This window comes from Dendrobates tinctorius, unplaced genomic scaffold (assembly GCF_039654945.1).
Source record: "Dendrobates tinctorius isolate UK_male_01 unplaced genomic scaffold, ASM3965494v1 ptg000229l, whole genome shotgun sequence".
NCBI classification, from domain to species: domain Eukaryota; kingdom Metazoa; phylum Chordata; class Amphibia; order Anura; family Dendrobatidae; genus Dendrobates; species Dendrobates tinctorius.
In genome coordinates, this window is record NW_027361896.1 from 4328139 (window position 1) to 4345837 (window position 17699).

The 17699-nt window shown below is 44.1% G+C and overlaps 1 protein-coding gene across 1 annotated transcript in view; it reads right to left on the reverse strand.

Annotated features, from left to right (window-relative positions):
* The window catches only part of TRIO (trio Rho guanine nucleotide exchange factor), a 2342529-nt gene that overhangs the window by 1344797 nt on the left and 980033 nt on the right, over nucleotides 1–17699 (reverse strand). The window contains 1 exon segment of the mRNA XM_073555735.1: nucleotides 1318–1433. Within this exon segment, the coding sequence (XP_073411836.1) occupies nucleotides 1318–1433 (116 nt within the window).

The following is a 17699-nucleotide window of genomic DNA, read 5'->3' on the forward strand; positions in this document are numbered from 1 at the left end:
TGTGTATGTATGTATGCATGTGTATATATATATATATATATATATATATATATTGTAGGGATTCTACTCGCTCAGGTGCAGCGGGAGACAATCATGAGGCAGGTTCTTTTAAAGTTCATGAGGTTTATTTGCATCATAAACCCATAAAGCAGCACATCACAAAAGAAATAGCCTTAAGCTTAGGCAAAAGAGAACACAAATGTCCGCTACTTCAGGCTCAGACCTGGAGCCTCAGCACACAAGGAAGGTTTAGTCCTCCCCACATACAACTCCCTGTTTCAGGAGCAGTCTACATTATAAGAGTATAGCTACACCCACGAACCCAGCAACTGACTGGTCACGTGATTGTGACCTCACCACAGGTCCTTGCAAACATTAGGAATATAGTGATATTAAATAGGGCTTACACTACATTACAGAGACAAGCCGTCTCTGAGACACATACCTCCCATCAACTATACAACCCTTAGCCATGCCACAATATATATGCCTATGCTAGGTGCTCTGTCAGCGTAGTGTCCAGAAGCTAGAGGCGCTACCAGGGGACAGACCAGTACACCAGGAGACGGGGAGGGGACCGTAGGAGGGTAACAACCCAGCAGCAGGACCGCTACCTCAGCCTTTGTGCAAGGAGGAACAGGAGGAGCACTGCCAGAGCCCTGCAAAATGACCTCCAGCAGGCCACAAATGTGCATGTGTCTGCACAAACGGTTAGAAGCCGACTCCATAAGGAAGGTCTGAGTGCCAGACGTCCACAGACGGGGGTTGTGCTCACAGCCCAACACCATGCAGGAGGCTTGGCATTTGCCACAGAACACCAGGATTGGCAAATTCGCCACTGGAGCCCTGTGTTCTTTACAGATGAAAGCAAGTTCACACTGAGCACGTGTGACAGATGTGACAGAGTCTGGAGACGCCATGGAGAGCGATCTGCTGCCTGCAACATCCTTCAGCATGACCTGTTTGGCAGTGGGTCAGTAATGGTGTGGGGTGGCATTTCTTTGGAGGGCCGCACGGTGTTGGGCTGTGAGCACAACCCCCATCTGTGGACGTCGGGCACTCAGACCATCCTCATGGAGTCTATACACTCCCTTATTGGTGATTAAGTTAAAAAAAATAGTTGTAAAAATCTAGAAAATAAAAAAAATTACCCAGAAATATATAAATGTTTAACCAATAAAAACATATTTTAAGTAATTTTGGGGGTGTCAACACTTTCAGCCACAACAATATATATATATATATATATATATATATATATATATATATATATACATATATAAATTCATAATGTGCGATAGGACTGAACAAACAAACCTGTTTTGCACTTCTTTCAAATACCACATATTGTTGACAATGGTCAAGTCGCCTTTTCCTCTGCGTCCAGTAATGTAGGACTCTATTTTCTCTTTGAAACAATTCATTTAAGATATCTAAAAAGTAAAAAAAAAGATAAAATTAAGACATTGACAATAATATATTGATTACTACAGAAAGCAGAGATTTAGAAAACAAAGAATTGCACAGCTGAAACAATTTGTTCTCTAGCTATATTGAAGAATATGAATATTGACATTCCAACATGGAAAGGCACAACTTTTATTACACGAAATGTGGTTAAAATATATACATAGTACTGAGCTGTACTCTTGATTCTTCATTTTTTTTGTGTTAAAGCAAATGGAATTATGTATTAATTTTGCTGAAAATGCAAACATTTGTTACAGAGAATACTCATGCCTCCTAGATCAAAAGTATAACGGGTCAAACGTATTGTTTCCAACAATACCATTCAAACCCAACGTCTCAAAGACATGACTTTAAAATTCAGCAAGAGAGGCTATCCTGCCATTATCCTAGAAAAATCTAAGAACCATCCATCTAGTACTCAGAAAAGGGATTCCAGCAAACGTATTCCCTTTGTTCATCCATACCACCCCTGCTCCTTCATTCTACATAAAGAAATAAGAAAACATTGGCATTTATTATCTACAGCGCACCCCAACATACCGGAGTTCAAGGAACCCTTTTTACCGTGTTTCAAAACACCCCAAAATTCGAGGGACAATTTAGTAAGAGCTGACATTGGCTCCACACGCCTATGTAAACAACTTTTTTTATCTAGACCAAAAACCGGCTTACATTGTGCTCAATGTAGTAATGGCAAAAAGGGTAGCACTTTCCATCACCCTAGATCAGGCAAGAGCTTCCACATAAAAAAAATGTTTTCACCTGTGAATCCTCTTTCGTTGTATGGCAGGAACAACTAATAAAATAAAGAAATTAATTTTATTTTTATTTTTCCATTAGGGTTAGCGTTGGAAAGAGGGTTAGGGCTAGGGTTGAAAATAGGGTTAGGGTTGGAATTAGGGTTAGGGTTGGAGCTAGGGATAGGGTTAGGGGTGTGTTGGGGTTAGGGTTATGGTTAGGGTTGGGATTAGGGTTAGGGATGTGTTGAGGTTAGGGTTGTGGTTAGGGGTGTGTTGGTGTTAGGGATGGAGTTAGAATTGAGGGGTTTCCACTGTTTAGGCACATCAGGGGGTCTCCAAACGCGACATGGTGCAACCATTGATTCCAGCCAATTTTGCGTTCAAAAAGTCAAATGGTGCTCCCTCCCTTCCAAGCCCCGACGTGTGCCCAAACAGTGGTTTACCCCAACATATGGGGTATCGGCGTACTCAGGAAAAATTGCACAACAAATTTGGTGGTCTAATTTCTCCTGTAACCCTTGGGAAAATAAAAAATTGGGGGCTAAAAATTATTTTTGTGGAAAAAAAATGATTTTTTTATTTTCACGTCTCTGCGTTATAAACTTCTGTGAAGCACTTGGGGGTTCAAAGTGCTCACCAGACATCTAGATAAGTTCCTTGGAAGGTCTAGTTTCCAAAATGGGGTCACTTGTGGGGGGTTTCTACTGTTTAGGCACATCAGGGGCTGTGCAAACGTAACGACGACCGCAGACCTTTCCATCAAAGTCTGCATTTCAAAACGTCACTACTTCCATTCTCAGCCCTTACATGCGCCCAAACAATGGTTCCCCCCACATATGGGGTATCAGCGCACTCAGGACAAACTGGACAACAACTTTTGGGGTCCAATTTGTCCTGTTATCCTTGTGAAAATAAAAAATTTGCGAGCTAAAAAATCATTTTTTGAGGAAAAAAAATATTTTTTATTTTCACAGCTTTGCGTTATAATCTTCTGTGAAGCACTTGGGGGTTCAAAGTGCTCACCACACATCTAGATAAGTTCCTTGGGGGGTCTAGTTTCCAAAATGGGGTCACTTGTGGGGGGGGTTCCACAGTTTCCGTGCATCAGGGGCTCTGCAAATGTAACATGATGCCCGCAGACCATTCCATCAAAGTCAGCATTTCAAAATGTCACTACTTCTCTTCCGAGCCCTGACGTGTGCCAAAACAGTGGTCCCCCCCACATATGGGGTACCAGCGTACTCAGGACAAACTGGACAACAACTTTTGGGGTCCAGTTTCTCCTGGTACCCTTGGGAAAATAAAAAATTGTGCACTAAAAAATAATTTTTTGAGGAAAAAAAATATTTTTTATTTTCACGGCACTGCGTTATAATCTTTTGTGAAGCACTTACGGGTTCAAAGTGCTCACTATGCATCTAGATAAGTTCAATAGGGGGTCTAGTTTCCAAAATGGGGTCATTTCTGGGGGTGCTCCAATGTTTAGGCACACAGGGGCTCTCCAAACATGACATGGTGTCCGCTAACGATTAGAGCTAATTTTCATTTCAAAAAGTCAAATGGTGCTCCTTCCCTTCTGAGCCCTGCCGTGCATCCAAACATTGGTTCCCCCCTACATATGGGGTATCGGTGTACTCAGAACAAATTGCACAATAACTTTTGTGGTCCAATTTCTCCTTGTGAAAATAAAAAATAGCGTGCTAAAAATAATTTTTGAGGAAAAAAAAGATTTTTTATTTTCACTGCTCTGCGTTACAAACTTCTGTGAAGCACCTGGGGGTTCAAAGTACTCACTACACATCTAGATAAGTTCCATAAGGGGTCTAGTTTCCAAAATGGTGTTACTTGTGGGGGGATTTCACTGTTTAGGTACACAGGGGCTCTCCAAACGCGACATGGTGTCCGATAACGATTCGAGCTAATTTTCCATTCAAAAAGTCAAATAGTGCTCCTTCCCTTCCGGACCCTGCCGTGTGCCCAAACAGTGGTTTATGACCACATATGAGGTATCAGTGTACTCAGGAGAAATTGCCCAACAAATTTTATCATCCAGTTTATCCTGTTGCCCATGTGAAAATGAAAAAACTGAGGCTGAAAGAAAATTTTTGTGAAAAAAAAGTACTTTTTTTTACCGATCAATTTGTGAAACACCTGGGGGGTTCAAAATGATCATTATGCATGTAGATAAGTTCCTTGGGGGGTCTAGTTTCCAAAATGGGGTCACTTGTGGGGGAGATCCAATGTTTAGGCACACAGGGCCTCTCCAAACTTGACATGGCAACCGCTAAATATTCCAGCATGTTTTCCATTCAAAAAGTCAAATGGCGCTCCTTCCTTTCTGAGCCCTGCCATGTACCCAAACAGTGGTTTATGACCACATATGAGGTATCGGTGTACTCAGGAGAAATTGCCCAACACATTTTAGGATCCATAATATCCTGTTGCCCATGTGAATATGAAAAAATTGATGCTAAAAGAAAATTTTTGTTGTAAAAATTAAAATGTCCATTTTTTCTTTCCACGTTGCTTTAGTTCCTGTGAAACACCTGAAGGGTTAATAATCTTCTTGAATGTAGTTTTGAGTAGCTTGAGGGGTGCAGTTTTTAGAATGGTGTCAATTTTGGGTATTTTCTGCCATATAGACCTCTCAAAGTGACTTCAAATGTGAGGTGATCCCTAAAAAAATGGTTTTGTAAATTTTGTTGTAAAAATGAGAAATCGCTGGTCAACTTTTAACCCTTATAACTTCCTAACAAAAAAATATTTTGTTTCCAAAATTGTGCTGATGTAAAGTAGACATGTGGAAAATGTTATTTAGTAACCACTTTGTGTCACATAACTCTATGATTTAACAGAATAAAAATTCAAAATTTGAAAATTGCAAAATTTTCTAAATGTTTGCCAAATTTCTGATTTTTCACAAATAAACGCAAAATTATCGACCTAAATTTACCACTAGCATGAAGCCCAATATGTCACGAAAAAACAATCTCAGAATTGCTAGGATCCGTTGAAGCGTTCCTGATTTATTACCTCATAAAGGGACACTGGTCAGAATTGCAAAAAATGGCCAGGTCATTAAGGTCAAAATAGGCTGGGTCATGAAGGGGTTAATTAAATGTCCCTGTGGTATGCTATATGTTGACGAAACAACTCAGTCAGTACGAGATAGAATATCTAAGAATATGTCCACTATTTGTTGTAATAATCTGCTCGTGCCAATCCCTAACCACAGGCTTATTGGATCCATACGTTGGAAAATCTTGTCCCCAAAGGACTGAATAGGGATAATGAACTTATTGCCTTTATATGAATATGTATTTACGTCATATACACTGTGACTAATACGATTTTTCTGTTTTCTTAGAGCCGCCTCTATTGACCACCGGACACAGTCAGTCACGAGCACTTATATATCCTTCTGAATAGTGCACCATCACCTGCTCTGGATAACTATATGTGTCTGTTCACACCATCTGGATTCCTATATGTGTCTGTTTAAACCATCTAGATTCCTATATGTGTCAATTCATGACCATTACCTTATATGACTACAAGTTTTTCACCCACTTCTACTAAGGCCTGTTTCACACTTCCGTTTTTGACCATCAGTCAAAATCCGCCGTTTTTGCAAAAAAACGGATCCACCATTTTTTTTGGCGGATCCGTTTTTTTCCCCATTGACTTGCACTACCGGCGGATCTTGACGGATGGCCATCCGTTGGAGCCGTTTTTTTGCGGATCCGTCAATTTTTTTGCGTCCGCTGAGATGTCTGGACGGACCATGTAACGTTTTTTGTACTGCAGGATCCGCATTTTTATAGCGCGCATGCCCGGAGGAATGAAGTCAGGAGGAGATTTAACCCTGAAATAATTTCTGGCGGACAGAGAAAAAAAAATTCTCTCTCTCTCTCCTCTTCCCGGGCAGCGGTTCCTTTAAAATTCTTCATTCGGCGGATCCGTCAAAAAAACCGATCCGGTGGCATCCGTTCACATCAGTTAGGAACGGATCCGCTTTCCGCCTTTTTGCCGGATTTTAACTGACACAAAAAACTGAAGTGTGAAACAGGCCTTATATGTTCTAATGTTCTCTTGTAGACAATGTGTCTTCACATAGTTGCCAATTAGGAGTCTAGTGCGCTATTTTGTGTGGAACACACAAGTGGAGCGCACAGCCACATTGCTAATGTCACTTCTGCTTCCCATTCATAGTGGTATGCAAGCCTTCAGCGTGACACACTGTTTACATCTGGCTGCTGCACGCAGTCTAAGGCTACTTTCAGACTTCAGGCTTTTTGTCCTGGCATGGTTTGGCGAAAAACCGGACTACCGCATCCGGCTGCAAACGCAGACACCGGATCCTTCTTTCTGCCAGATATATTTCTGGCAGATAAGGTCTTCCGGGCATGCGCAGTGCGAAAAACCGGTCCGGCGCTTGGAAAACACGTTGCATGCAAAGCTTTTTCCAGACACCGGACCGGCTATTTAAGGCTACTTTCACACATCAGTTTTTCGCCGTCAGGCGGGATCCGGCATCGTGACGGATCCGGCAAATGTTATGGAAAACTGGATGTGACGGATCCGGTTTTCTGCCGGATCCGTTTTGGTCATCAGACCAAAAACCGGATCCATCTCATCCGTTTCATCCGTTTTTCCATCCGTTTTCCACCGGATTACGCCGGATCCGTTTTTTAAAAACGCCCCTTGGGGGCTTCGAAACGGGATTGGCTGCTGAAATCTATATATACCGTGTTCCTACAGCCCATCTTTGACAGGTTGCAGGTTGGAGAGAAGAGCAAGTGACTGGCGAAGATGGATGTTGTGATTGCAAATATTTTGAAGAATGTGGTGGATTTTACAGCGAAGGCGAACCGTTTGAGGGTGATTGTTCTGGAGAAGGAGAGAGCGAGACAGCAGCGCATCAACGACGCCGTTTGTGGATCCACCCCATCACAGCCAAGAGAATGACGCGTGGGGTCTATTCTACACTCTGCATGGACCTTAGACGAAACCCGGATACATTTTTTGCATATGTTCGCATGAAAATGGAGAATTTTGATTACTTGGTGGAGCGCATTGCACATCTCATAAGAAAAGCGGACACCTATTGCCGCTTCTCCGCTTCACCCGCAGAGCGTCTGATGGTGACTTTAAGGTAAGCCACATTTACTGGATATGCTCGCATCTGAGCACACTTTCACTGCAATCTTGTTGGTGGTAGTTTGTATCTCCAAGTGTAAAGCCCCCGTTACACACTGCGATATCGCTAGCAATATCCCTGTAAAGTCACCGATTTTGTGACGTTGCAGCGATATTGCTAGCGATATTGCTGCATGTGATACTTACCTCCGACCGGCTCCCCCGCTGGTTATCGCTGATCGCGCGAGAAGCTCCTGGACCATTCCTCGTCGGTCACTTCCTGCGGCGCTTCCTGTGGCGCCGACGAGCGACGCGTGGAGCCGGGCGGGAGGACGCAGGATCGCCGCGTCTGACAGGTAAGTAGCGATCCCCATCCCCAGCGATGTCGCTGGTGAGATCTGCCTGTGTGGCAGCTCACTAGCGACCACCTAGCGATGCACCAGCGATCCTGACCGGGTCATATCGCTAGTCGGGATCGCTGGTGCATCGCTAGGTGTAACGGCACCCTTAGGGCATGTGCAGACGCTGCGGAATCCGCTGCGGATTAATCCGCACGGATTTTGCAAAAACCGCAGATAAACCGCAGGTCAAAAGACCTGCGGATTATCTGCGGTTTGGTCCTGCGGATTCACCATCTCCACAATGGTGGAGATAGGAACCCGCTGCGGATTCCGCAGAAAGAATTTACATGTCACTTCTTTCTGCGGTTTCAAAACCGCAGCAAATCCGCGCGGATTTTTCCGCATCGTCTACACAGTGTTTTTTTTTTACCATTCATTTGAATGGTACTGTACACCGCAGCTATAACTGCTGCGGGTCCGCAGCGGCCAAAAACGATGCGGAAACGCAGCGGAATCCGCAGCGTGTGCACATACCCTTATAGCTGAGTTTTGGTATGTAATGCTGTGATTCTGAACTAATTTTTTTTTTTAATTACCCACAGATTTCTTGCAACTGGAGAATCCCTTTCGCCACTGCATTTCCAGTACAGACTTGGGATTTCCACCATATCTGGAATCGTCAAGTACACATGCCGTGCACTGAGGGACTCCTTAGTTGAAGAGTTTTTACCAGAGCCCACAACAGAGAGGTGGATTGAAATTGCTGAAAAGTTTCTACAGATATGTCAGTTCCCGAACTGCTTGGGCACTGTGGACGGGAAACATATCCGCATTGTAAAGCCAGCAGGATCGGGATCGGAATATTTCAATTACAAGAAATATTTTTCCATTGTCCTCATGGCCATCGCTGATGCGGAATACAAATTTATTGCTGTTGATATTGGGGCCTATGGCCGCTCCAATGACTCAAGTTTTCAAACTGTCTGCCATGGGGCGTAAACTGTATGGAAACACCTTCCAGTTCCCATCCCCTAGACCACTGCCGCAAACATCTGGTCCACCTATGCCTTTTGTCTGTGTAGGAGATGAAGCATTCCAGCTGTCAGAACACCTTTTAAAACCGTACTGTAGCAGAGGATTGACAAGAACAAAACGCATTTTTAATCACCGCCTAACAAGAGCAAGAAGAATGGTGGAATGCTCCTTTGGTATTCTGACAGCCAAATGGCGTGTCCTATTGATTGCGATCAACCTCAAGACAGAAACTGTGGACGAGGTGATCAAAGCTTGTGTGGTACTCCACAATTTTGTTATGTGCAAGGAACCCATTTCTATTGAGGACACCTCTGAAGAAACAACCTTGCAAGATTACCAGAACCTTACCAATAGAAGTTCTGTGACGGTGTCACGAATGAGGGACAATTTTGAACAATACTTTATGTCACCTCAAGGCAGAATAGACTGGCAGGATGACAGAATTTGATAAATTTCTGCCCTTAACCAAAGTTGTGTACCTTCTGTACCAACAGTATATACCTTTTTCAAACAAAGTTGGCTATCTTGTCGTGGTTTAACTATTTTTACCTTTTGACCACAATTGTGTACCTGGTTGTGTTTTAGGCAAAGTCTTTCACCTTTTAACAAAAGTTGTGAAATCCCCAACAAGATACACAACTTTTGGTAAAAGGTGAAATACTTTGTCTAAAACACAACCAGGAACACAACTGTGGCCAAAAGGTAAAATTTATTTACCTTTTACCCACAGTTATGTACCAGGTTTTGTATACCTTTTTATCTTTTGTCTACCCTGTACTTAACCTTTTTTTATACCATAGTTAGCCGCAGAAATAAAAGACAGACAACCAGTGTAAACCAATAATTTAACTTTTATTGAAAAATTTTTGTTTTTCATAAACTTTTAATTGCCCAAAAAATTTTTCTTTTTATTTGCATACACACATTTATAAATTAGTGTAGTGTGGGGTGGAAATACTGCTGGAGGGGCTGCGGAACACTTCGACACTGGGAGTGTGGAGACAGGACTGGGATCGTGGTGGGGAAGGAACAGTTAGAGGTGAAGGGGTGGAAAAAGCAAGAGAATGGGTGGACATGTGGGTGGCAGAACAGGTGGTGGAGAGGAGGGCTGGGCAGGGACTGGAGTAGCAGATGATGTGGTTGAGAAGTGGTATGGGGAAGGAGTGTGGTATGGGGATGGAGGTTGGTACGGGGCAGGTTGCTGGTACTGGGGAGGTTGCTGGTACTGGGAAGGTTGTTGGTACTGGTGAGGTTGCTGGTACTGGGTAGGTGGCTGGTATGGAATAGGAGGGGGAGGAGGGGCAGTGGCTGGAGGGGGTGCAGGTGGAGGAATTACTGTGGTGGGAGGTGTAGGTTGGGAGGTGACCAGCTGTAGAGCACCGTGGCACGAATGCATTACATGCATCTGCTGGGTAGGAGATAGCGTTGCCATGCGCTCCACAACAGACCTGAAAAAGGTGTGGTTTGGAGAAGATCTTGCTTCTGAATGCATTGTTTGCAGAAGTGTCTTCAAATCCAGAATGCTGGAGTTGATCAGCTGAAAGCCTGCGGAGATTTGCTGTGACAAGACTTTGAGACAGTTCTGGAAAGATGCATTCAGATGCAAGAATTCTGGGGCATAGTTCTTTTCCTGACCCCTCTGCCGCTGCCGCCCAGTACCCGCAGGTGTACTAGAGGTGGCAGGGGCAGAAGGATGGGTTAAAGGGAAAGCGATCTCCTCACCAGCAGCTTCATGTAATGTAGGCGGCCATGATGCTCCTGCGCTGGTGGATGGGACAGATGGGTCGAATGTGAGGTGCAGATGTGCTGAGGTGCTCGAAGTGTCCCTCGGTGGTGGTCTCCTCAGGGATCGCTGCAGAAGGGTCCAACCGTGCAGGCTCCCAAGTGCTGGTCATCGTGCTGTGGAACAAAGAGAAAAAAATACAATTAATATACTGACATGCCATTGGCCCTGGCTGAAAAAAAATTTAGACATGTAAACTTTTTTTTATACATGGGATGTTTCATATTTACCTTCTGGTGACCATTGTATCCCAGAGGAACGACAGGGCTCGGGCGTACTTGTACTTGCTCCTGCGTCCTCCAGATCCACTCGGGGCCCGCATCTCTTTATTGAACTCCTTCTTGAAACGATCTCTCACAGACCGCCACCGCTTCACAATTATCTCCCCTGAAACAAGAAAGCACAAAGTGGTTAGTATACAACATCAGTGTTTCACAAACTCCAGTCCTCGTGGTTCCCAACGGGTCATGTTTTCAGGATTTCCATAGTGTTGCTCAAAAGGAAATCATGAAAACATGACCCGTGGGTACCACGAGGACTGGAGTTCGGGAACCACTGCTTGACATCAAGCAACGGGAGCTGTATATACTTACGCTCTTTAATCTGGGCCCGAGCTTCAAGGTCCTCCCAGCGGTCCACAAGGAGCGAACAGATTTCCTCCCAGAGCCGTCGGGTCACAATTAGATCAGCATGCCGGCGGTCAGCCATATTCCAAAGCAGCTCCCTTTCTCTAACAAGATCAATGAGGTGGTCGACATCAATCCCTCCATCCTCACCGTCAGAGTCGGGAGCACGCTGTGAAGGCTGTTAAAGAAAAAGAGAAAATTAACATAATTAGCCTCCACACTTAAAGAAATTAAATAAAAAGTGCAAAAAAAATCAAATCAAAATTATTATACTTACACGCTGGTGACCGCCGCGTTGCTGTTGCCGACGACCTTAGGAGGCACTGCGAGGACCTCCAGATTGGGAAGACTAGAAAAGAAAAGCAAAAAAATTATGTGGTTGGATATAGGCATATGTGTTTGCTGTGTGATATCTGCGCTACATTGTTTTCTATGTGTTGTGTGTAGTGTAATGTAGTGTTTCTGCTTTTGATGCAGGAAACTTACCAATTGCGAGCCCACTCCAGGTATCTGTCCACCCCTTCCTTCTTCTTCTGGGAGCTCCTCTTCAGCTTGTGATTCCTGTTTTGAAATAAAAGCCAATGAATAGACATATATTCCAGAGATGATGGATTTTGGAAATAAAAACTTACCGTCAAACGCTGACAATGTGAGGGAGGGCTCCCAGAAGAAGATGTGGTGTCCTCCTGCTGGCGAGTCTCCACTCCTGCTGTTGCTGTTGGTGCTGCTGCATCTATAGGGCGTCTTCTGCTGGTGAATAAAGAGAAACAAAGGGCCACTGAATGTATTGATATTCCATGGCCCTAGTTTTGAGGAATGGGGGATTTGATAATTACCGTCTGTCGTCTGCTGCTGGATTCCCCTCTGCCTGCTCATCAAGGTCCCTTGACTCCATTTGGGGTGGTGCGGTACTCTCCCGCCTTCTCCTGTGGCTGGCTCCTCTCTTGGCTGGCATATTGGCTGTGGCGGAGGGTCCAACTGTCATGGTTTTATATATGTTTGCTGTGGGCAGGGCTACTGAGCATGCTCAGACCAAAAAAAAACGGATCCGACCACCAGATGCGGCTTTCGCCGGATCCGGCACATTGCGGCGCTCATAGACTTTCATTGTGTGAAAAAGCCGGAAGCTCCGGATCCGGCGTGTCCGGCTTTTTCGCCGGAGACAAAAAAAGTTACAGTTGGCGTTTTTTCCAGACGCCGGATTGCGACACATTGCCGGATCCGGCCAAAACTGGACGAAACGCATGACCATCCGGCACGATCCGGCGCTAACGCAAGTCAATGGGGAAAAACCGGATCCGACATTGCATTTTGCCGGATCCGGTTTTCGTAAAAATAGCCGGATCGCGCCTGACGGCGAAAAACTGATGTGTGAAAGAGGCCTTAACCGGATCCGGCAAGAAACGGACGCGCCGCATTGCCATCCAGTGCAATGCGGCGGCAATGAAATAGCACAGGGAAAAAGTATCTGGTCGTAACAGGCGCCGGATCCGGAAGTCCAGTTTTTCGCCGTACCATGCCGGATACCGAAAGCCTGAAGTCTGAAAGAGGCCTAATCAGTACCCGCCCCCTCCCCCTGTGCATAGCAGTGGAATACAAACCTGTAAGATGACAATCAGCTTACCTCCAGCTAGCTCCTGCACGTTGCTTAATCAGCACCCGCCCCCCTCTCCTTTATTAACCGACACTTTTCAACACATGCTCCAGATCAACGGTGGACACCGTGACAGCAGCTACAACTTAGGTAATTAGTTTAACCCCCGGTTCCCCCTTTCCATGGCGGGTGCTTTTTCCACTTTATCAGGCACAAAACGGTATTATTTTTCTTTAACAGGCTGCATCTACCCTCCTGTTACCTATATATACCTAACTACAATATAGCCTCTTGGTAGGTCTCCATTGTTTCCACTATGTCCATTCTTTCAGCCACTTATCCATTTATTTGACACAACTACTCTATATTATAGGCATTCACCGTATTGTTATCCTGTGGTTGGCCATTGTATATGTATCATAACCCTCAGTACGGTATGTCATCTCTATCACTACCTATTTTGACTGTGCCTTGATATTTTGTCTTCCTAATAAAAACCATCTCGATTTACCTGTTTGCCAGAATGGAAATATATGAAAATATGTATATTTTCTTGTATATACTTTGCTTGCTTTTGATTGTTTTTGTTTTCCCTTTCTGCTGATATGTGATATGTAATATATTCGTGTATATCTCTACAGCAACTGACGAAGTTCTTTTGTATGGACCGATACGTTTTGTATATGCTACTGTTTGGGATTGAATAAAATCACCTACAACTTTAAACACTAAGTTGAGTGCCGTGCTCTATTTTTACATTAATTATGGTTTGGGAACCTACATGAGCACCATTAGTCATTGCTGTGCACACGCTTTCTATGTACAATATTTTTCTCCATACGTGTGGCACGCTTTAGTGGCTATGTCTTCTGCTACGTTTTCTTATAATACTGAAGAATGTTCTACTATCTTGGCACAGTCTAAATATTCAAGTGACTTTCTTAAAGTCCCCCCACATGAGACACGAGGACGTGACCTTGAACAGGCACTCCGGCATCAAGTTAACACAGAATTGCACTGTGCCACACTCTCGGAGTATCTTAGAGTTAAGAGAATTCCAAGGGGGCTATAGGTTCCACTACGCCCCACCCTCTTTCACGATTGTTCTGATTTTTGTTCCAAGTATGAACAGATATTTAAGTGTTTTTTTGATCTGATAACACTCACCCTAGAGCATCTCCACAAGGCCATCGAGACTAATACATCTCGAATCAAGAATATTGAGTCACAATTGGCAGCTACTGGAACCTCAGAAGAGCTCAGGACCCAGATCTAGGGTCGCATCAATCAGCACAGGAGATATACCGAGAGCCGTAAACGCAGTAAGTTCTCCAGAGACGCCGCGGACTACGAAGCTAACCAAGTATACCGATGGCAAGACAACTTCACTGCCAGACGACAACCTCCCCGCAGTCAAAGGTCCTTAACCGATTCCTCGACATCGGGCTCACAACAATAAAGGAGTTCATTTCCCTCTTCTTCAGGTCCTTTTTTAGGACAGAGATGACGTTTTCCAAGAAGACGACCAGACGGTGGCACAGAAGGAAGGAACAATACGGACCAAATGAGAGTCACGAGATTCCAAATACTGAATCACTGGTGGTGAATATTTCTTCTAGGTCCCTGGGTATCGCAGAGTGTACTGCAGAAGGGACTCTCTTTTTGTCCTTCTTACAAATGCAGGACATTTGAACTGGAAATGGATCTACAGCGCTTTTTTTGCCTTCTTAGGTTGAAAGTTCATTTTGCCACGACTCCAACTCCAGCTGTAACTCCCATCCCCAATACCAATATCATGTCCATTACTAACCTAGGCCTCCGTAATAAAAGTTCTTTTCGCCCCCCCACAGGGATCTGGATAAGTTGGGAACTTGGGCCGAAAGGAGGCAGATGCAGTTTAACAATGATAAATGTAAGGTTATACACATGGGAAGAAGGAATCAATATCACCATTACACACTAAAGGGTAAAACACTGGGTAAATATGACATGGAGAAGGACTTGGGGATCCTAGTTAATGATAAACTTACCTGGAGCAGCCAGTGCCAGGCAGCGGCTGCCAAGGCAAACAGGATCATGGGGTGCATTAAAAGAGGTCTGGATACACATGATGAGAGCATTATACTGCCTCTATACAAATCTCTGGTTAGACCGCACATGGAGTACTGTGTACAGTTTTGGGCACCGGTGTGCTATGGATGGGGCACCGAGGAGGAAAAAACCTAAACATGCTAAGCCCAGAAAAACCAGAGAGGTTGGTAACTATGCAGATTGCAGATCCCTGATCCTACCAAACAACTAGTAGCAGCCGTGGAGCGTGCCTACGATGAACCTAGACCCCTAGTCACAGCAGGAGAACTAAATAAGCCTAAAGCAAGAAAAGGGAAAACTAACTGCCCCACAGCAGACCCCAAAGGAATAGACAGCCCCCACACATGTATTGACCGTGAAACAAGATGAAAACACAAACCCAGGTAGGACAATAGGCTGAGCAAACGATGGGGCACAGACTAAGTAGAAAGGAGAGGAAAGGAAAGGCACTGTCTACAATCTGCCCAAAACCCTACAAAATAATGTCCAACACTTCTGATAACAAAATTAACCCTGAAGTCACTAGACTTCTCCCACTATATCAGCACTCTGAAATATACTGAGACAGAGCAAAAAGAGGCCAATCTAATAAGGGACAAAAAGCAAATTGGCAAATACAGATAAATAAGAGTGGAAATTCAGCACAGCCCCCAGCCGGGGCTCGCTGACCACACAAAAAACTGAATAGAACAACAAAATCAAGTGTGAACATTAGCAGAAAAACTTAGCTTTAGATGACTGGAACAGAGCTGAAAACCAAGAGCTGACAAGCCAGAAGGAATCACCAGCAACTGAATAGGGCGTCGGCTGTCTTAAATCCAATCTGAGACTCTTTTTTTTTAATCAATAATTTTTATTAAGATTTTATATAAAACAGATTATACACCGCAACAAACATGCGGACAGTTGAAAAATTTGTCCTATAACAGCAGGACAATAAAATTCAAAGTAAAAACAGATAGCTGAAAATTCTGCATAGTAGGGTTAGGGGATACAATGAGCAACATAGGAAGCAAGGATAGGGATGATAGGTAATAAGATCACAGGTCCACCAATCAGGACTGGAAGGGCGAGAATTTGGACACCACCCAGGGGAACCAGCGATTCTTTATTTTATTTTTGGTAAACATATGAGGTCAGAAGGAGCTCGTATTGGTAATGTTTATTGATTTTTTGGATAATTTCCAATTTAGAGGGGATAGTTATTTCTCTCCAGTGGTCTGCCAGACACATATGTGCTGCTATTAGAATGTGTGATACAATTGGTCTAAAATCGCCAGGGAATATATGTAAACCGATTCCCAAAACCGCTAGCGGACCACTCAAACTTCCAGCCAGGCCTGTAACTGTGGTAATAATGCTAGACACGTCTTCCCAAGAAGGCCGAATGAGCGGGCAATCCCACCACATGTGCCCTAGGGAACCAACACCCGAGCAGCCCTTCCTGCAGGATCGGGGATAAGAACCACGGAATTTGGAAATCTTCAGCGGGGTGTAATACCAGTCAAAGTGAACTTTCTTAAGCTGCTCAAGATGATTGATACAGGAGGAATATTTCTGCAAGTCGCCAGAAGCGGACCACCATTGGTCTGGGGTTGAGGAGAAAGCAAGAGCCCCTTCCCAGCGCCTCATATACGCTTGTTTAGGACCATTACCGGGGGAATTAAACACTTTATATACTACTGAAAGGCCGTGTTTTTGAGAGGAGGAAGAACTAAAAAACCGCTGTATTGGCGAGCAAACAGCATTATGGCAGGATAAGGGAAATACACATGAATTTAAAAAATGCCGAATTTGCAGGTACTGGTAGAAGTTATTTCTGTGAAGGCCAAATTCATCCATTAGGACAGAGAAAGGTTTCAACTCCTGAATTAAGAGGATATCTTTCATGACCACAATACCATTCCTCACCCAATTGCCTAACGTGAGGCCATCCACATGAAGCTCTGAGGCTCTAATAGAGATAGACTCAAATTTAATCACCTGACGAGAAGAGACCAGATCAGACCAGTAAGAAAATGCCACTTTCATTGTCTGCAAGGGAAGAGAGGGGGCAAAGGAACTAAGCACTCGGGCCTCCATTAGAAATCTCAAAGTCCCACGCGGAGCCAAGTATTTCTCCACAAGCACCCATTTGTGAGTACTAGAATCATCATACCACTCCCTTAATGCCTCTAGAACTGCTGCTTTATGGTACAAATAAAAATTCGGGACCACCATGTGAATAACTATAAAATAAGGTAGACATACCAACCCTAGGTTTCTTTCCTGCCCAAATAAATCTGCTCACAACTGCCTACAGAAGAGAGAGAATCCTCTTGGGGAACCTCAAGAGAAGACAACGGAATAAATAAATAATTTTTGGTAGGAACATCATCTTAACTATCTGAATGCGCGCCATCCAGGAAAGGGGTAAATGTATTTGATTGTCTATGTCCTTTCGAATGGAATCAAGCAGAGTATTCAAATTCTGTTTGACAATATTGGAAAGTTTACAAATCCTTAGTCCTAGGTACGAGAAGCCGTCCCGGGCCCAAGTATATGGGACAAGTGAGGAGATTCTATTTCTAACAGATGGTGCAACATTAACCGAGAAGAGAACCGATTTTCCTTTGTTTAGCTTGTAATATGAAATCTTAGAAAATTCAAGGAGAGCGTTTTTGATCCCTATCAATGATCTTTCACTATCAGTGCAAGAGAGAATTACATTGTCTGCATATAGACCGATCTTATGCTCTACAGGGCCTATTTTAACTCCAGAGATTTCTGGGTTGAGCCTAATGGACTCCGCCAGGGGCTCCATGACTAAAGCAAAAATTATAGGGAAAAGGGGGCAACCCTGGCGGGTCCCATTAGTCAGGTCAAATCTATCAGAATAGA